This window comes from Stenella coeruleoalba, assembly GCF_951394435.1.
Source record: "Stenella coeruleoalba genome assembly, chromosome: 1".
Classification (NCBI taxonomy): Eukaryota; Metazoa; Chordata; class Mammalia; order Artiodactyla; family Delphinidae; genus Stenella; species Stenella coeruleoalba.
The window spans coordinates 21,495,502-21,517,485 of record NC_137169.1 but is presented as its reverse complement, the minus strand read 5'-3'; the positions used below and the strand labels follow the sequence as shown (position 1 = coordinate 21,517,485).

Genomic DNA, 21,984 nt, shown 5'->3' with positions numbered 1-21,984 from the left:
TTCTGTCAAGCCAGATATTAAAGAGATTTGCAAAAATGAAAACAATGCCACTCTTCTCATTAAAACTTTTTTTATTGTTTTGGAAAAGTAGTATTAATTAAAATCTCATTTATATTTTTATGTTAGTAGGTAATGGGTTTATTATTATTTGTAAATGAAATAATAAACATTTTTAAAACTTCTCAGTTTTAATTTCTAATACAATATATATCAATAGATATCATTCATACAAGCAAAAGCTCTTTGGGGTCCTTAATAATTTTTAAGAGTATAATGGGGCCCTGAAATCAAAAAGTTTAAGAAACTATTGTTCTGTTGGGTTGTGTCTTTTTCATATTGATTCCTGAGAATTCTTTATATATTGTTGTACAAACAGTTGTACAAACAGCAGTATCTTCTCCCTGTTTGTGATTTGTCTTTTCACATATTTACTACTTTCTTTATTCTTACTCCTTTCTGCTTTTCAGGCTTACTATCTGCGATCACCTTCCTTCTGCCTGAAGTTCATTCTTTAGAATGTTCTTAAGTAAGGTGTGCTGATAGCAAACTCTCTTTTGACTGAAAACGTCTTTAATTAGCCCTCATTCTGGTTATCTATTTTCACTGGGTTTAGAATCCTAGGGAGGCAATTATCGTCCTTCATAACATTAAAGACAACACTCTACTGGCTTCAAGTGTTGCTGTTGAGAAGTCTGTCTATTGCATCTTTGAAGATATTCTATTGTTTCCCTGGCTATTTTTTGTTGTTGTTGTTGCTGTTTTGTTTTTGCGGTACACGGGCCTCTCATTGCCGTGGCCTCTCCCGTTGCGGAGCACAGGCTCTGGACGTGCAGGCTCAGTGGCCATGGCTCACGGGCCCAGCCGCTCTGCAGCATGTGGGATCTTCCCGGACCGGGGCACGAACCCGTGTCCCCTGCAACGGCAGGCGGACTCTCAACCACTGCGCCACCAGGGAAGCCCTCCCTGGCTATTTTTATGATTTTCTCTTTGTCTTCGGTGTTCTGAAGTTTCTCTTTGATATAGAATGAGAGTTTTTAAATTTATCCTTCTTGGGATTTGTTGGGGTTCTTGAAACTGTAGAGTAGTGACTTTCATCAGTTCTGAAATATTACCAGCCATTATCTCTTCAAATATGACTTCTGATCTATGTCTGCTCTACTCTCATTCTGTAACTCTAATTAAAACTATTATAGGGACTTCCCTGGTGGCACAGTGGTTAAGAATCTGCCTGCCAGTGCAGGGGACACGGGTTCGAGCCCTGGTCCAGTAAGATCCCACATGCCGCGGAGCAACTAAGCCCGTTCGCCACAACTACTGAGCCTGCGCTCTAGAGCCCGTGAGCCACAACTACTGAGCCCGTGTGCCACAACTACTGAAGCCCGTGTGCCTAGAGCCCATGCTCTGCAACAAGAGAAGCCACCACGATGAGAAGCCCGCACACCACAATGAGTAGCCCCCACTCGCCACAACTAGAGAAAGCCCATGTGCAACAAAGACCCAACGCAGCCAAATATAAATAAATAAATAAATAAATTTATTTAAAAAAAAACTATTTTAGATCCTTTTACTTCAGTCTCCATTTCTCATAACCTTTCTTCCCTATTTAACTTCTTAACCCTCTGTCCTACATGCTGGATAATATCTTCTAACCTATTTTCCAGTTAAACCACACACCCGTTAAGTTTTTAATTTCCACATTATATTTTTCAATTCTAGAAAATCTTTTGACTCTTTACAAAGCTTTTTGTAGTTTCCTTCTTCCTGTAGATGTGTTCAAGATCTTCTATTTCTTTAAACCCAATAAGTATAGTTAGCTTATAATTCTAATACATTAAGTCTTTATAGGTCTATTTCACCTCACTTTTGTTTCTACTAGTTTTTGTCCGGGGTTATTTGTTTATTTGTGTACCCTGGGCTGCTCATTACACTTCAAAAATTATTTGAGGGTATTCTTTTAGGGCTAGGATAAAGGCCTCTAAACAGAAAGGATTTCTATTTGCTTCTGTCTGGCATGTAGGTACTCAACCAGACCAGGACTACTTGAAGCTTTAGGCTTTTGGACCATTCAGGTAGAATTTGGGCAGTAAATCTGCCTGAAGGTTACTTTGTGGTACAACTTACTGTCTGGATTTCCCCTCCCTCCTGCCATCCTCAGTGCTAATGCGACCTTTTTTGCAGTCTGCTAGGGGAAAGGAGGGCTTACTTTTCAGTTTTTAGGGCCCAGTTTAATTTGAGGAGCACCTTGTTTTAGATTATCCACCATGCATGGATCCTTGGCTTTGACTTTTGTCCCCCTTCATGCCATGAGGACATCAAAACTGAAGTTGGCCCTCAGTAAATGCACTCAGTGGAAAAGCAGTTTCAGTGCTCTGCTCATGTCTATGGGTTCACACCTTCTCTTAGACTTTGACCTTAATATTTTCATGGCTCTTAATATTTTTAAGAAATTGGGTTGTTAAAGTCTAGTATTTGTTAATTCTTTTCAAAGAGAAGGCTTGTCCAAATAACCTAGCCTGCGATATTCTAGGAAACAGATGTATTCTTTTTTCTTTTTTTAAGTTTTTAACATAAGATCAACATGACAAGAAAAAAGGAAAAAGAAAATTACACACAATTCTACCTGTCACTTTTGTAAATCTTTGGGCACATTCTTTTCTAGTCTAGTGTACAAAGTGACCATATGTACACTTTTTTTTTTTAAACAAAGGGTAAACCAATCTGACATTTTCACAGCAGCTAATGTCTATGTTTATTATTTGGAGGGATAGTAAGCAAAGAAAATGGTCAAAAAATTTTTAAAAACTTAGGAAAGAACATCCTGAAATTTGCAAAGGTCTTCTTTTGGAAATAAACTTACAGAAAGACGAGATCCAGCTCTTGCTCTGGCAATACTCTCCTTTTCCTTTTCAGATACCCTTCTCTGCACAGCCTGGAAATTGTTTAAGGCTGCAGAGAAGTCATTCATGAGACGTTCCTTCTGAAGTTTCTGCTGGCGCTAAGGAAATTAAATAAGAACTTGAAATTTCACATTAACCCAGAATCATTTGGTTTTAATTCCCATTAAAAGCAAAATTATACCTCCTAAAGAGTTCCAACTAGGAAAATTACTATGAAATAGGCTCTTCCTTAAATTAATAAATTTGTCCTTTTCTAACTCAAATCCCTGGTTAATACTATAGGCCAAGTCAGAGTTTTCCTTCTTTCATTCTGACAAACCTGGGAATTGGGTATCATTTACCTGGTAAGGGAATCTCAGAGGGAACCACAATTCAAAATGTTAGCTCCCAGGAGAATCTAAAAGCAGAATACCCAACAGAGATTGTTTTCTTGCTAAAATGTTAAAACTGTATTCATCTATACTGAGTTCGCAGCTTACCTGAAAACCATGGAATCATTTTCCTTCACGCTGTAGTGAGGTTCAAAATCTTTGAGAACCTGAAAACTACTTTGTAGAGTTACAAGCTACCTTTACTAAGCTTACTGATGCTACATCTCAAAAAACACATACTGAGAGCACTTGCTGGGTGCTGAGAACACAGAAGTAAAAAGTCACCCCTGACCTCAAACAGCTTATCATCTATTTGGAGATAAAGAATTTAGATATACAAATAACAAATCAATACAAATAATTGCTATATTCAATTAGTACTATACAGAGTACTGTACACATTATACAGAGGCAAGTATGATCAGTAAGAATCTAAGTGATCAGAAGGCCTCCAGAGGAGGTGGGCACTGAAGGAAGAGTAAGCCGTGAAGAGCAGAGAGAAGGGGTAAGGCGAATCCAGGCAAGGCAACAGTGTGAGCAAAGGCATGGTGGCAGAAATTTGCAGAGGATCTAGAAAAAGATAGTTTGGCTTGAACCAAAGGCTTTTTCATGAGCATAGCTAAAAGATAAAATTGGAAAAGGAGGAAAGGGGGTGGCCACGGCAGGTTTTAAATGCCAAGATAATGAGTTTGGGATTCAACCTCTACAGAACAAAGAGCAACGAAGATTTCTGTGTGGAGAACACGATGGGTACAAAATGATAACTTAGAAAAATTAGTCTGTGATGGCGATGGAATGGGAAAAAGAAACAAGTCAAAAAGATGACTGCAATAATCTAGGTTTAAGGTTAGGAAGACGTGGTATCAGTAATGGGAACACAAAGAAATGAATCTAAGGAATATTATGTGACTGGCTGTGGGGAAAGGGGTATAAAGTCAAGGGATGACTCAAATTTCACACCTGGGAGAGCGATGGTAATACTGAAAAGCAAATTTAGATAAGGGACTTTTTATCCCTTTTCTTGGATTTTAATTTTTACATAAACATTATAACAATAGGGGGAAAAAAACCCATCACTCCCCAATCTCACTATACAAAAGTACTATCTTTTAAGTATATCATTAACATTTTCCATGTTACCATACTCTTCACAATTATGGTCTTTGTTATATAATACTCCATCAAGTTGATCTAGTAAATTTTAGGTAAATATTCCTTCTAGACTGTTCCATTTTTAACCATTATAAATAAAGCTAAAGTGAGCCCCATTGTAACAGCTAATATTTATACAGTGCTTATCATGTACCAGTACTGTTATAAGTACCTTATATAATAACTCATTTGATCCATCCATCAACCTATAAATTAGGTACTATTATAGTACCTATTTTACAGATCAGACAAATGAGGCACAGAGAGGTTAAGCAATTTGCCTATGATCACACAGTAAATGGCAGGGGTAGAATTTAAATCCAGGAAATTTGGCTCCAGAGTATATAGTTGGTTTCTTTTTCTTAGAACGCAGACACATTTGCATGAGTGGGAACATTAGGTCAAAAGGCACAAACGTTTTTATGACAATAAGCATTGTTAATCAGCTTAGTTAAGGGGTTTGGGTGAAACAGGAGGAATTCAGTATAAGACAACACATTAAATTTTAGATGAAGGCAGCATATTCAAGAGGAGATGTTAGAGCAGGAATTGGCAATATGGGCCAAATACTTAGAGGTTTAGGGGCTAGGGCTTGAAAAAGATCTGGGGATCACATTCATAAAGGTGACAGGAAGCTCATAAAAGTACAGTAGAAAAGACTCCTGAGGGAGAAAGCATAGAGTAATAAAATTACAGGATCAATGGCAGAGCCTTGGGGCACACCCACTTCTAGGAAGATATAAAGTCAGAGAAGGAGGCTGAGACTCAACCTGGGGTAAGAGAAAATAGGCCAGAAAGGGATCACCAGAGTTGGGAGACATGAAAACTACTTTGTAGGCTTTACTACAGAGATCATGGAAAGAAGAAAGTTTCAGCGAAGACAGGATGGGCAAGAGGATCAAATGAAACAAAGAAAAGTGAATAAACTCAAAAAAGCCCACTGGATTTAGCAACTAGAAGGTTACTGATGATAGCACGTAAGTATGAGAAAAATGCTGAGAGTAGGATGTATGGTTTGATAGTCCAGTAACAAAAAGATGGGTGACAGGGCTAACATTAATTAAAGAAACAATTGAAAGTGCAAAGAATATTCAGCACAATAGGAGGAAGGGAATCAAGGATTTGTATTTCACCAGAGAGAATATGTCTGTAGATTTATTTCATGTTCTTAATGATCCAAGATAACGTAAGGGAACAAGAGCATGCATAATCCAAAACTAAATTCTATTTGATTTTGGAATACGTTAGATTTATTTTTAAGCAGATTGAACTTTATATTTTGCTTAGGCTACTATTTAACACTTAAGTACTTTCAATACTCTGTTTACATCAGACTCTTAGACTCCCTTTTTATTACTGCTAAAACTATCTGCAAGTGTGTATTCCCTAAGTGCACAGCTGGGAGGAGGAAAGGGGTGATTTGGGAACAATTTGAGATAATGAATGGCAAGGGGGAACTGGTCCATAGGTGAAATATCAGGATGAGTAACAAAACAAACAGCACATGCGGATAGTCAAAGGGTGATTACATTAAGGTTACTACTTTGTAGCAGGATGACAAAAGCACCTAGTTTTGGTTCTTTTCTTTTGTGCAAGGGGATGCCAAAACTCCAAAGACTGAACGTATACTTCATTAAATGACTTGCCAGGAATGGGTTAAACTGATGATTTTCAAACTTTTTTGATGGAGACACAGAATAAGAATGTGACATCTTGACCTAGCACCATATATATACATATGTATGAAAGTTTCATTAACAGTATTTACCCTTATTACATGGTTACACACTCTGATATTTCTACTTGGTTTCATTTTTATAAATGATGATCACAACACACCAAAATTGTTTTATGTTCCAATAGTCACAATGCACAGACAACCCGGGATAGGGAGGTGGTAAGCTTCATCTTTAAGAGCCATCAGAGATAGGATACCATCATTTAAAAAAATTCAATAATAAAAAGAAATGTAAGTTAAGTGCTCCCATGAATGGTACAGAAACTAAAAGCAAAATAGAATCATAATAGGCTAAGATAGATGGAGAAGGTTTTTGCCCTGGAAGAGAGAGGATCTGAGGCCTGAGGCAGACCATGAATAATAGATTAAAAAGTCAAGTCACAATGGAGGGGGCACATCTGACTTCAGGAACGTCTGAAGAAAAGGCACGCATATCAAGGGAACAATGAATTCCAGTAAAAATTGTGTGTTTTTAAAGGATTTAAATGGCCACTGAAGAAAATGACTTAAATAGAGGAATCTATTTCCCTGAGCATTTCCTCAACCTGAGACCTATAAATGATTCATGATGCGACATGAAAGTGACCACAAAATATAGAAGACGTCTGCTTGAAATTTATAGATACAGGATACAAGAAAACTAGGATCAAGCCCGAAAGCATAAAGCTGCAGGTCAAACCCCAACAAGATGCAAACATGGACATTCTTCTCCAGTTAAACCCATTTTACTAATATATTATTACTAATAACAGCAGCCACTACCCATATTGAGTACCTACTAAATGCTAGGCACTTTGCAAGATCTGGTGCATGCGTTCTTTCTGTTGTCACAAAAGACACTTATCCATTTTATGAATAAGGAAACTGAGGTTCAGAGAAGGTCTATCTAGAACCAAAGGCCAAGTTATTTTTGTTTCACACACTGCCTCTCCACAAAAACAAAGTCCTTTCTTATTAAAAAACAAGCCAAAACCCCACAAAATACCAACCTGTTCTGAAGTAGATAAAGGAAGGGGCAAGGACCCTAATTCCTTCAGTAATTCATTTGTTTCCTTGGCAAGCTGATTTGTAGAGTGCTGTAACTGTTGCCTAAGAGAGAAAAGATATGTTTTAGGATATTCTCACTTCTTGAGAGCTGTTGGTATCAGTTCATTCTCAGTGTCTCACAACGCAGGGAATGAAAGGGCACTTGAAGAAATGGGTTCCTAGATGCCCAGGTTCACAACAAAATTCCGGAAATACTACCCAGTCATACTCACCTCAAGTCGTCTTCAAGTTACTGAGTAGAAAGAACCTGCCTCAAGGAAACCTGCTGACTGGGTATTTTAACTCCTCGGGGAGGAAGGAGAAGCTGCCCCCACACCTCAATCTAAGAGTTTTAACACACTGAACGCTCTCTCAAAACTCTCGTATTGATTTGCCCAGGAGTTCTGCATGGGTACTGTCTGTCACAGTCCACTGACCAGTGACAGAATCCAGGCACTGGAGGTTGGACGAAATGTGCATTAGAAGCACAGCGTCCACCCTAGGGAACAACCTCCAAAGATCTACTCCCACGCTCTTGCTTAAAGCTCATGCTTTTTCAGCTTTATCCTTGGCTCCCTACCTGTCCCTTAGGCCTGACTTTCTGGCTCTTCCCTCCAAAACAAAGAAGCCCTATACTGTGTAAAAAAATGTAACGAGCAGAGGGGGAAGGAAATTAAAGAGGGAAGAATGTGTGCTATATTAAGTGGGATTGAAAGGTAGTAGAAATACAAAAAAGGCTCCTTTAGGGCTTCCCTGATGGCGCAGTGGTTGAGAGTCCGCCTGCCGATGCAGGGGACGCGGGTTCGTGCCCCGGTCCGGGAGGATCCCACGTGCTGCAGAGCAGCTGGGCCTGTGAGCCATGGCCGCTGAGCCTGAGTGTCAGGAGCCTGTGCTCCGCAGTGGGAGAGGCCACAGCAGCGAGAGACCCGCGTACCGCAAAAAAAAAAAAAAAAAAAAAAAGGCTCCTTTAGTCATGGTTTCCTCTACTATCTGGCCATTTGTACAAAGGGTTTAAGGGAGGACAGGGAAACCACACCACTAATTACTAATTTTTTTTCACTGCAAAGGGGCCTCCAAGATAATAAAAATAAAAAAATAAATAAAACAAAGGAGTCAAAACCAAGAGGGAGACAAAACAAACAAACAAACAAAAAAACCCCAAGAGGGAAGTCAATCAGAAGCCTGAGCATCGTAGACAGTACTAACATACCCAGAGCTATCTCACATCTCCCTGGAAAAAGCTCAAAGTAGTAAGTCATTCTCTCACTTCACAATGTCTAGGTCAGGAAACAAAGAATATTGTTCAGTGCGTGTTAAAGATGAAAACTAGAACTTCTAAAAGCAGAGATGGAGTCAAGAAGGACATAATAAAAAGAATCTATTCCACTATTCTCTCCCTCAGACTCTCCTCGGGTCATTCTGAATACATTTTTCTAATATGATAGACAGTTGGAAATCCAACCAGATTAGACGAGCGCTGTAGCTCATCAGGAGGCCTCTGCCAACAAGGAAGCTCATTTAGGCAGAATGTAGTTTAAGAGTGGTAGGGATTCCCTCTCTGCTTCCCTAAATTGTTCTGCTAAACTGCCCAAGGGAGGAAAGAAGCAGCGTTCAAGGACTCTGCGAGGCAACGGAGATCACAACCCATTAATATATTTTGTTGCTCCCCTTCTAGATCCAGCTATGACCTCATATCCCACTGCCTCTCATTCTGATATCACAGGCCTGAAACCTCAGCTGCCAGGCAGCAAGGGTATTAAGTGTGTCCCCAAAAGGTCCTCACAAATCCCAACCTTGTTAGGAAGCTACTCACAGATTTTCCTGTAGCTTGCTTGAATCTTGCTTAGTTCCTAGTTGGCTCATCAAATTCTTTATCTGAGCAGCTGGGGAGAGAAGAAAAAAAGATTTATTGAAAAGAAAAACACAGGGCTTCCCTGGTGGCACAGTGGTTAAGAACCCACCTGCCAATGCAGCAGACACGGGTTCGAGCCCTGGTCCAGGAAGATTCCACATGCCGTGGAGCAACTAAGCCTGTGCGCCACAACTACTGAGCCTGCGCTCTAGAGCCCGTGAGCCACAACTACTGAAGCCTGCGTGCCACAACTACTGAAGCCCACGCGTCTAGAGCCCGTGTTCCACAACAAGAGAAGCCACCGCAATGAGAAGCCTGTGCACCGCAACGAAGAGTAGCCCCCGCTCAGCAACGAAGACCCAACACAGCCAAAAATAAATAAATAAAATAAATAAATTTTTTAAAAAAAGAAAAATACATTCATCACGAGCATCCTAATTCTCAGATCACTGGTCTCTCTCCACATCCTGAATAAGTACATACAACTAATAGAAAGCATGCTATGATCAAGACCTTGGCATATATATTCCCGTCTAAAGTTACTTATAAGGTCCGCCTTTCTCCTCTAGAGTAACTGTGCCACTAAGTAGAGGGTGGTGGTTTTGTTCGTCACTCCCAAAGAACTCCCACATTTTGCCAGATTTCCCATGGCACTGGTTAAAATGTTCATTGCTTTTGGAATGGCCTTGATACCAAATATCAATTCACAACAATAAAAATTTAAATTCACTCATACACAATATTTTATATGGCAAACATTTTCGGAAAGACAATGTACCCTTATTATTAAGTTACCACTAACTGAGCACCTCTATGTGCCAAGTACTATATTAGGAGCTTTGTATACATAATCTTATTAATTTTCACAGCAACAGTCTGAAGCAGATGTATCTCCACTGTGCAGATGAGGAAATGTATTTAAAGAAGTTAAATATCTTATATAAGGGCACACAAAAAGTAGCAGGGCAAAAAAATCAATCCCAGGTACATCAGACTGCAATGCCTATATTTTAACTACGCTGTCTGTAGACAGTGTATTGTTTTGTTCAGATTACTCTACCTAGATATTGTGCTAAGATTTGGAATGGTCATGTTTGAATCCTAGATGTTTAAGCCCCTAGTCCTGGACTAGGAAAGCAGAGGAATGGATTATCTCTCAATAAGGAGAAACACCAGCCTGCCTGGGAATCTGAACACCCTTGTCCCTCACTGACCTCTGCAACAGGAATAGAGTCCCTGATTTCCCATGTCCTGCTTTCTATTTTCTTTTTCTGGTTGGTAGGGAGGACGAAGGAGATTCATTCATTCATTCATTTGCAGAGCTTGGAATTTTATTGTACGACTTTTTTGTTTGTTTACACGCTTGCATTTTAAGAGCATTCCCTGTCTTCTATTGCAAGTAGCTGGAATACAGAACACAATAATAGAGTACTTTTTGCCCAGGGGAAACACAATTAATTATCTTCAAGTTTCACTAGAACTTCAAGAGATACTATAACACAATAGGTAATATATGGCTCCTCTAGCCAAAAGACAGTGTCCTTTGTGAGGGCCTTTCCTACCCTCTCAGGATTAATGCCCAAGTTTCACCTGTGAAACACCAGACTGCTAAATGACTGGCTTAGTGGAAGAAGATGAGGAAACCACTGTATACTGTATCATTTGTATATATCTCATAGTAACAATATATAAACAAAGCTTCAATGTCCAATGAAAACGAAATTGCACTTATTAGAATTTTAAATTTTAAAACTTAATTGTTCCTGGGACTTCCCTGGTGGCACAGGGGTTAAGGCTCTGTGTTCCCAATGCAGGGGGCCCAGGTTCGATCCCTGGTCAGGGAACTAGATCCCACACGCATGCCGCAACTAAGAGTTCGCACGCCAGAACTAAGGAGCCCACGTGCCACAACTAAGGAGCCCACCTGCCGCAACTAAGGAGCCCACGTGCCACAATTAAGGAGCCCGTGAGCTGCAGCTAAGGAGCCCACCTGCCACAACTAAGACCCAGCACAACCAAAATAAATAAATATTTTTTTAAATTAATAAATAAAAATTAACTGTTTCTTATGATAAGATGCTTCTTAAATAACAAAATTTGGGGGTCAGAGTCATAACCTTGGCCCTTATTCGGTCACCAAGGGTAGTAAAAAGGCAAGCCGAAGTTTATTAAGTACCAGTTACCTTACAAAAACACAGATGTGTTAATAGCCTCTAAGTCTGTTAAGAAACAATAATTAAGCAAAATCTTCCAGGTGATTGCTGAGTGACTCTTCTCCTAAGTAGAAACTGAACAACTTAGTCCTTAGCAGCATGTACAAGTTATTTCTCCTGTAAAAAATTAATAAACAGAAACTTCAGTTAAACAGAGTTGGGAGACCAGAAGGGGGAGCTCGCACACCCTGCCACAACAGCCAAGCCCAACTGCTATGAAGAAGACTCCTCTCAGCCAATGAAAAGCCATGGACTCTTTGTTTGCTATACCCCTCCCAACTTCCTTTTCCCCTTCCCTTGCCAGGAGGGGGATTCCACTTGGCTAGCCATGATTGCAGACCCCAAACTGCAACTCTCTGCTGACCGTGAATAAACCCCTCTTTGCTGAAGAAATATCTGGCAGTCTCTGTTTTAGGTCAACACTCGCTAGCCCAAATCTCTGTGTCATCATGGGTGTAACAAAGCAAAATTTTGCAAAGTCAAGAATATATTGGTTTTTAACACTTCAAATTATGATTTTATCTTATTTTGAGGCCATTTTTTAAGTAAAACTATAACTCCACTTTTACAATAGAAATATAGAATTCACTTGATTAAAAAGTTGCCTTTTGACAAACTTTCCTAAAATATATCTATTCTATTAAATGAGGGTTTTTAGCTTATTGGTTCCATTGGAAAATGTAAGCACTATAAAATACTGCATTCTGCTAAAAAAAACACTATGTAAGATATAAATAATCATTTTTCATCACTAAGATGTATAATGTCCTTCTTACCTAAGTCAAATGGGAATCAGAGTCAAAGCTATCTACTGGGTGGCCAAACAAATAATTTAAGAAAGAGGACAGACGTTAGCATTTACTGAGCATTCACCATGTGCCAGACACTGGGCTACATACTTGATGTGGTATAATAAAAAATATATTTGGTCTTTGTCCCCAGTTCTTGGCATAAAGCTCCTAAAACCCTTGGAATTTCCTGAGTGATAGTAGTGTCTTTTGTTATTCATAAAGGGTTCCTTTGGAGCACACTGAGTTTACCTATTGAAGTGACTTAGGGTAGGGCTCCTGATAGGCTCAGGTTGGGTGGGGTTAGTCACCAGAAAGATCAAGTGATTATCAGGTTGGAACTTTCAGTTCCACCCATCAACCTCTGGAAAGGCGGGGGGCGGGGGGGGGGGGGGGGGGGGGCGGAGATGCGGGGAGGGTGTCAGCGCTCAGAGAGAGCAAGGAAGTTCTGAGCTCTTCCCACATACCTTGCCCTATGCATCTCTTCTATCTGGCTGCTCCTGAATTATATCCTTTTATAATAAACCAGTAATCTAGTAAGTAAATGTTTTCCTGAGTTATGTGAGCTGAGCTAGCAAACTAGCTGAACCTGAGGAGGGGCTCATGGGAACCTCCAATATGGCTCACTGGTCAGAAGCACAGATAAGAACTTGGACTTACAATTGGCATCTGAAGGGGGTGGGGTGGGGGGAGTCTTGTGGGACTAAGTCCTTAATTTGTGGAATCTGATGCTAACTCCAGGTAGTGTCAGAATTGAGTTAAATTGGAGGACACCCAACTGAAGTCCAGAGAATATGATAATTGCTTGGTGTATGGTAAATCCACACATCTGGTGTCAGAAGTATTGACAGTGGAGGAAACACAGAAGTGTGTTTCCTTCACACTTGATAAGTATTATCTTATTAAATAAGCATTATTACAGATGGGCACACTGAGGCTCACACTGAGTGTTACAAAACTCATTCATTCATTCATTTAGAATACCTGCTCTACACTGTTATATGCTCTATAAGATATTGCTTTCGAGAAGCTTACATTTTAAGGAAAAGAGATAATAAGCATATATCAGGTGGTGATAAGTGCTATAAAGAAAAATAAATTCAGATAAAGGCTGGTAGGGAGGGGGTACTAGTTTACACGGGCGGTCAGAGACTTCTCTGATAAGGTGACACAGAGCAGAGACCTAAAGGAAGTGAAAGATCAAGCCATGCGAAATTTCTGGGGGAGCTCTGTAGCAGAGAGCATTAAGCACAAAATCCCCAAGGCAAGAGCACTTGTGATGGAGGCACAGGAGGCCTACAGGGAGCAAAAGAGAGGTAAGAGAGAGAGGGGAGCCAGATTACATAGGGCCTCGTAAACTAGAGCAAGGACTTCGAATTTTAAAGAAATGTGAGGCCACTGATGGTTTTGAGCAGAGTGTCATAAAAACCAGAATTCAAACCCAGGAGGGCTAATTCCAATAACCATATATATATATATATATATATATTTTTTTTTTTTTTTTTTTTGCTTGCGGTATGCGGGCCTCTCACTGTTGTGGCCTCTCCCCTTGCGGAGCACAGGCTCTGGACACGCAGGCTCAGCGGCCATGGCTCACGGGCCCAGCCGCTCCGCGGCATGTGGGATCTTCCCGGACCAGGGCACGAACCCGTGTCCCCTGCATCGGCAGGCGGACTCTCAACCACTGCGCCACCAGGGAAGCCCCCAATGACTATATATTTTATGCCACACTAGGTTCTCTCAAAAGGCTGACGCTTAAAGGAAATACACAGAACTAGTGACTTAGGGCAGGCCTCCGTTTCCCAGTGTTCCACTTCGCCCCACCTGCTTATCTGATAGCTTCCTAACTTAATAGCTCTCTGCTCCAGGTAGGCTGATGCCCTTGCTCTAACCTGCTCCCTTCCCGGACTCCCTCCCACCTTTGGTAAGGTTCCTGTGTACTCACCAGAGTTCAGCAGAGTGCCAGCACCCAGCGGGTAATAAGTAACTGCTGATTAATTGAGTTAGCCTCTGTTTTATGTCATGCCACTTTCAAGGCAGAAGATATGAATAAACATGAGCTAGGAATAATGAGACCTAAACTCTAAGCCAGGTTCGACCACTAACTACATGTATGGCACCAGACAAGTCATTTCATGTTGCTGGGTCTCTTTCACCAATTGTATATGATATTCAGGTTTAACTAACATATATTGAGTACTTACTATTTGTCACAGTACTTACTATTTGTGTGGGGCTTTGTATTCATTAAATTATTACAACTATGTAAGGACTAAATGATCTCTAAGTACTCCCACCACTGCTCAATGCTAAAATTCAGCAATAATGAAGAAGCTCTAGTCCCAGAATGATGCTGTGTAACCAAGCAGTGTTTTTAAGCCAGAGTTTGGCTTAGAGAGACTCTGCCTGTGTACAAATGGGACTGGATTGACTATATGCCTCTGATGGCACTGACCACATTCTACTCATTTTTGCATAACCACACACACATACATACCCCTCCAGAAAATAGTTGGTTACAGGGCGACATATAAAGGGAAATGTTACTGGTATGGCAGTTCAAGGAAACATTTCATCTTACTGACTGTCTTTATATAGAGCATTCTCCTTAGAAACTCTACAGGTATGTCAAAGTTTCAAGTTGTTAATCATCTATCAAACCATATTAAATGCCCTAGAGAGCAAAGGGGACTTTACAGACTTTGGGGGGAAAAAATCAATTGAAATTCAGCTGCTCTTTGTATATTCTCAGCTGAGAACTTTTATTTATCTAGACTTTTCTGACTTCTTTTGTTTGCAGAGATTACCTGAATTGGGATGGGGGGTGGGGCGGAGGAGGACTTTATAGGGTCACTTACTAGTTTAGCACCAGAATGAATCCAAGCCTCCATCAATTCTATCTAAATTCCTGCATATTGATATTTTCCTAAAAGTTTCCAGCAAGACTCAGGTATCAGATGCCCCAAAACTCAAACGATAAAGACAGTGGTGTCTACATCTACTGGAAGTATCATTGTTTTGTATACCGCCCTCCATAACCACCAACATCAGAGGTTTATTTGAAAATAGTGACTTAATGACCCATCTGTTTTACAACTAAGAAATGTATCCCTTAAACCTAAAGCACAAAAAGAAATAGAATAGTGTGAATGTTTACATACATGCTTATTTTCACTTGAATGTACTTAAAATGTCAAAAAGTACAGTGATACTTCTTGGAACAATTTTTACCAAAATGGGCTACATCTAAAAGGGTTTTCTGGTCAGCTTGGTTAATGAGAAAACTCCTTTTCTAAGCATTCTAGTAAATAAAAGTTTTACTTTAGATTGATTTGTCACAATATTTTGGATGAAAATAATTGGGTATCTATTCTCTATGAAATGCTACATAATCCTGGAAACCAGATGACTAGGCCTCAGTTCCGTGTAAGCAATTTTGTTATTTTTAAAACTAGGCCTCAATTTCTCCTATCACTGACCTCTCACTTTTAAAAGCATGTCCTGGCTAAAATTTTTAAAAGACTACGAAGCAAATCAATTTATTGCACATTACAGCTAACATCCACACTAGGAACTACTCTAAACTGAACACTCTTCGTGTGCTTTTAGCTGATATAGGCAGAATGTGAATCTCCAAATGAACCTTAATCCAAATCAACGTCTAGTCATATCAAAAGCAACTACCATACAGGTAAAAATTTCTTCATCTGAGAGACTCGAATGCTCTAATTCAGTATATTAAACAAGCAAATATAAATTCAAAGAAAGAGCATTAAAAAAAAAAAAAGAAAAGAAAAAAAAGAAAGAGCAATATTTACATTAAATGAGAAAGTGATAGCCTATGTGGTCATTATTACAATGAAGTCATCTCAGTGTCTTTGAAAATTAGGTTTGCACTGCTTTTGCAAAGCTACGATGAAAATGACCTGACTTTTTAAAAGTAGCCACTATAGGACTTCACTGGTGGCGCAGGGGTTAAGAATCCGCCTGCCACGGGGTGGTGGTGTGATGAATTGGGAGATTGGGATTGACATATATACACTAATATGTATAAAATGGATAACTAATAAGAACCTGCTGTATAAATAAGTAAATAAAATTCAAGAAAAAAAAAAGTAGCATCTCTCTGTCAACTTCCTAAGACAGGAGAGATTTCTAGCAACAACAACAACAAAAAAGAATCCGCCTGCCAAAACAGGTGACATGGGTTCGAACCCTGGTCCAGGAAGATCCCACATGCCACAGAGCAACTAAGCCTGTGTGCCACAACTACTAAGCCTGCACTCTAGAGCCCACGAGCCACAACTACTGAGCCCACGTGCCACAACTACTGAGCTCGTGTGCCGCACTACTGAAGCCATGCGCCTACAGCCCGTGCTTCGCAACAACAGAAGCCACAGCAACGAGAAGCCCGCGCACCGCAACAAAGAGTAGCCCCTGCTCACCTCAACTAGGGAAAGCCCGCGCACAGCAACGAAGACCCAATGCAGCTAAAAAATTAAAACAACTAAAAAAAAAAAGTAGCCACTATACTACAATAGTAAAGCTCTAAACTAAACTGAACATGAATACTAAACCTCAAAGGTATAATCTTCTATTTACCATACCCATGACAGGACACGAACTCGTTAGGAGCACAGACTCTCAGTTAAGACTGCTGTGTGCTATTCCTGGTTCCACCACTTCCTAGCAAAAGTTTCTATTCCCCTGTGCCTCAGTTTCCTCACCTAAAAAATGGGAAAAACAAGAGAACCCTCATATGGTTGTTGTGAGGATGACCTAAGATAATATGAAGCTAAATTTATAACACGTCTGGCACTTAAAAGAACTCAATTAAGGATAGCTATTATTATCAAACTCGAGACCAAGAAAAATGTACTTAGCAATGATAAAATCAATTAAGTACATATCGAATGCTAACTACATATCCACTGCTGTGCCAGGCACTGAAGTTAAAGACAGCTGTACAATGTGTGATCACTATCCCCACAGCAAAACTAATAGTAATCTCTCAGTTGGAATAACAAGGTCAAAAAGCATGAATTAAAGACTACAGAATAAAGTAAGTGCTAAGCTTGCAAGTTCAAAGGAAAAAACCAAAATGATAGCTAACATTTCTTAAACAATGTTGCAGGCACTGCTTTAAGCACTTTATATAAATTACCTCACTTAATTCTCACAATCCTGTGAAGTAGAGTCTATCACTAACTCCATCTTATAGATGAGGAAGCTGTGAAATAGAGAGGTACAGCAATATGTTTACATAGTTAGTAAGAAGCAGATCTAGGACTCAAACCCAGGCAGTCTGACTCCTGAGCCTGCTCACTTAACTACTAAACTATAGTGGAGCAGGGGGCTCAACCAATGATATCACCATTTACTGAATGTCTACTATGTACCGGGCACTAGACTAGGCACTTTCAAACATCCCACTTTAACAACACCATTCATTTTACATATGGGGTAACAGACAGAAAGGGGAACTAGCCTGCCCAAGGTGAACAGTACAACACAGAGGAGCAAGGACTCAGTCACAGATCTACTGAGCTTAAGACGCAGGCTCTTCCTGACTTCACTCTTTCAAAAGCAAAGGAAGGCTTAGTTACAAGGGGCAGGATTTAAGCGCAACTCAAAGCATTTTTATAATTTAGGTAGCTAGTGAGATAGGGAAAGATTAAAGAAAGGAGGAACAGAAAGAGCAAAAACTTGCAGCAAAACCCCGTGTTTAGGGATGTTAAGAAAAACAGCCTGCCTGTAACAAAGAGAAGTAGAAAATATGGCTAATTTGGGTTAAGATGACAGAGACAGTGAAAGCAAGGTGGAATGTTAAGATCTGATACAGCAGACAACAGAGACAAGAGCCATAGGCTCTTGAGGAGGTGAGTGGTATAATGAAAACAGGACTTTAGACAAACTGCTGATAGCCTTATCAGGATGAACTAGAATGGGAACAGAGACACTGAGACTATGCTGCTGGACGACAGAGGCTGAGATCATGAAGACTTATGAGGAGGACAATGAAATAAAGAGCAAGGGGCCAATATGAAAATAACTCTGAAAGAACAACCCAGAGGATTGCACACGATAATCAGTTTTAAAAGTTCAACTGCTTTTCATCTTTTTAGTAAACAGAACCATATCAATAAATTAGCAACGTTGGGCTTCCCTGGTGGTGCAGTGGTTATGAATCCACCTGCCAATGCCGGGAACATCGGTTCAAGCCCTGGTCCAGGAAGATCCCACATGCTGCAGAGCAACTAAGCCCATGCACCACAACTACTGAGCCTGCGCTCTAGAGCCCGTGAGCCACAACTACTGAGCCCGCGTGCCACAACTACTGAAGCCCGCACGCCAGAGCCTGTGCTCCGCAACAAGAGAAGCCACCACAATAAGAAGCCTGCACACAGCAACGAAGAGTAGCCCCCGCTCGCCGCAACTAGAGAAAGCCCGCGCGCAGCAACGAAGATCCAACACAGCCAAAAATAAATAAATAAATAAATTTTTTAAAAAAATTAGCAACGTTAAAGAACAGAAATGATGTTCTTTAAATCTCTTCAGAGATAACTTGGCGCCTGTTAAGGTTATTTCCTTATATCTGCCTCAGCAATACTTGCCCAGACCCTTTGTTTCACAATAGACAGAGTCAAGCAGTTTTCTTCTGTAGCCCACACATACTGGTAACAACCCCTTGTACCAGGCAGTCAACCTTAGCTGTACCTATAACAACCCATGCAGTGGCCTGCCGTATTTCAGGCTGATATGCTCAGCAATTCCAAACCCACGTATGTGAAAAAACCCACAGTTGAGAAAAAAAGAATAGCTATTCTCTCAAATTTTCAATAGATACAGGTCCTTGCAGGACTTTATGGATGTGGGCATATGTCTGGGAGGTCACATTCAGACTGTATACTTAGGTATGCTGGCCACGTCTGGGGGATGGGCACCAGCCTGATAAGTGGGTAGAAGCAATGTCACCCTACCAATTTCAAATTCCCAGTGCCTCAGTAAACAATCCCAAGGGGAGAATTCCAACTCACACTGACTAGGGTCATAAGATGTGGTAGGAACCACACAGCACAAGGTAAATGAGTCAGGAAGAGTTCCAAGATGGTAGAGAAACCTCGTTCATTCAAATCTACTAAATACAATTTACTAAGCATCAAGACCCTAAATGATATGATCCCTGGCTACCTCCCTGGCCTCTTTTCCTACTACGCTCCCCTTCTCTAACTGCAGTCCAGCCACACTAGTCTCCTTGCTATTCTTGAAAGCACTGAGGTCTTCGCTCCTGCTATTCTCTCTGCCTAGGATGCCTTCCCCCAGCTACTCACGAGGTTCCCTCCCTCACTTCATTCAGGTGTCTACTCAAACATCACCCCCTCAGAGAGGCCTTCCTTGACCAACTGATGTAAAAATATAAAATAGCACACCCACCCTCTTGCTCTCCTCACTCTCTGTCCCCTTATTTTTTTCTTCATAGCACTTATTATTTCTCAATATTGTTTATATATGTGCATGTATGCATATGTGTGTATACGTACACATACACAAACACACACACATACACACAATCAGGGCAGGGTTTTGTCTGTCCTGCTCATCACTCCAGCCCCAGTGCTCAGCAGGTGCTCATAGAATATTTGTTGAACAGTGAATGAATGAATCTAACACATACTTGGGTCTGAGATAAGTACTAGAAATATAAAGATGAATAAGTCATGTCCCATTTCTTCAAAGGAACTAACAATCTAGCAGGAGAGGCAGACACACCACAAGAAGAGAAAGTTCCACAGCCTCAGGTATTCCCCATAGCTTCCTATGAAGAGTAAAAAAAAAAAGAAAGAAAAGTCACTTGTAACTTGAAGTGTTAACTGTTATAAAACTGTAATATTAATTAAAAATTATAAAAAGGCTGAATGCTGGTCATAAGAGACAGATCTGGTTTCAAATTTAGGTATTGCCATTTGTAAGCTGGGTAATTATTTAACCTTTCTCAGCCTGTTTCCTAACCCGTAAAAAGAAATAATATTGGTAATTACTTCACAGGTTTGTTACAAAATTAAGAGAATGCATGTAAAGCACTTATATTGCCTGGCATACAGTATGTACTCAAATGTTAGCTATTAATGTTATTAATGAAATGAATCCAACTATCCCTTGAGCCTGATGCCTAATCAACAGCTAAACCTTAACAATTCTATCACCAGACACCTCTCCTATCCTTTCCTTCTTTTCATTTTCAGATCCTAACTGGTGTCTCTGATTCCAGTCTCTCTCCCTTCCAACTCAATTTACACATTTCTAAAGAATTATATCCAAACCCCCTTAGTGTAGCACTTAAAGCACTTCATGTTTGGGCCCCAACTTACCTTTCCAATCCTATTTTCCACTACTTTCTGGACTCCACCAGTCTAGCCAGATTAAATCACTCTACTTTTCTATACACACCACATGCTTTCCCACTACCATGCCTTGTTCATTTTATTCCCTCCTGGAATGCTCTTCCCTTCTTTACTCTCGAAAGTTCAAATACTTTCCACCATCTTTCCAGACCTAGCTCAAATGCCAATAATGCATTTCCCTGGCCTCTCCCAAGTGAAAAAGGTGTCTTTCTCTCCTGAATATCTATAATTTTATTATATCTCTTCTATAGTAGCGATCGCTTTCAGTCATTATGTACGCCACAGGTTCCCTGTTGAAGGAATCCGTGTCAGTTCCTATACATACTACATGCCTCATACTCAAATACATGCAGAATGAAAATTTCACAAATAGACATTAAAATTATATTTGGTCTCAATAAGAAACTTTCAGTATTGAACCAGAATATTCTGATCTAACCTGTATTACAGCTCCCTCACAAAGGAAACTGGAACACAAAGTACTATACTTTCTAACCAGTGGTCACATTAATTTTTGTTTCAAATTTCTGGATTTAACAGACCACATATTCTTCTTTCCACTTCCAAAGTGCCCAGATTCAAACGCTTTCCATCAGAAACTTCCCTCTCTCATTATATATTTAAATTTAAAAGCTAAGTGATAGATTGTTCTTTAAAATATAGAACATAATTGTAATTCAGGACCAACTAGTTGTACCTATTAACAGGGTACAGCCAAGCTCACAAAAACACAATAATAAACAACAAGGATCATGATACCATTCTTTCCAAGTAGTTGCTGCTGCTGACCTCCTGTTTATAAGGCTCTGAGCTAATTTTCAGGCACAAGGAATAACGTGTATTTGACTCATTCAACTATAGTATCATTCAGACCCTAATGGTGGGGAGGGAGTTTTAAGACAAGCAATGACATTCTGAAATCCACCACCACCTCTACCATGTCTTACTTGCTATGTGATTGTGGCCATGTCCCTGAGCTTCTCTGTGTATCATGCTTGTTCAAAAGAGTAACTAGGTGGGGAAGGAAAACAAAAGCCTCATTGGCTTGAAATCCAAAAATATATGCAAATCTTTTGCTACAAAAGACAAAAGAATGTAAACTAAAATGTTTTTGGTGAATTCTCTTTATTAAAGTAGAAGTCATCTCACCCCTCGAATCCAAGTCATTGTATCTGATTTCCAAATTCCTTACAGGAAGAACTGTATTAAAGTCACCAAAACACATGCACTCTCCACTTCCCTTAATTGAAAGGTTCTGACTTCCAAGAAGCCAGAAGCTCAGCAGAATGTAAAGTCTAAACCAGTAAACAGCTCCCGATCCAAGCTGGCCAAAGAGGAAAGAGAGGTGGGTGGAGGGAGGCAGATGACAGGAAAAACTAGGCTGACCACTGGAGCCAGTCGACTCATTCACTGCCTGGAGGGGACACACACACACACCCTCCCACCCTGCGGCTGTCAGGACTGCTGTCTTGGCCCCAACACGGTAAGAGCAGAACTCCTAAGAAACTCGAGCTGCAGCTGGGGCTCCGGACCCTCGGGGTGCCT

At 40.3% G+C, this 21,984-nt stretch overlaps 1 protein-coding gene across 2 annotated transcripts in view; it reads right to left on the bottom strand.

Annotated features, from left to right (window-relative positions):
- STX12 (syntaxin 12) overlaps window positions 1-21,984 on the bottom strand; it is a 34,873-nt gene that overhangs the window by 12,384 nt on the left and 505 nt on the right. For both annotated transcript variants that reach the window (XM_079918764.1, XM_079918765.1), the window contains exons 2-4: window positions 8,998-9,067; window positions 7,148-7,247; window positions 2,858-2,995 (exon numbers count right to left, since the gene is read on the bottom strand). In XM_079918764.1, coding sequence (XP_079774890.1) covers window positions 2,858-2,995; window positions 7,148-7,247; window positions 8,998-9,067 — 308 coding nt within the window. The remainder of the gene's footprint in view (window positions 1-2,857; window positions 2,996-7,147; window positions 7,248-8,997; window positions 9,068-21,984) is intronic.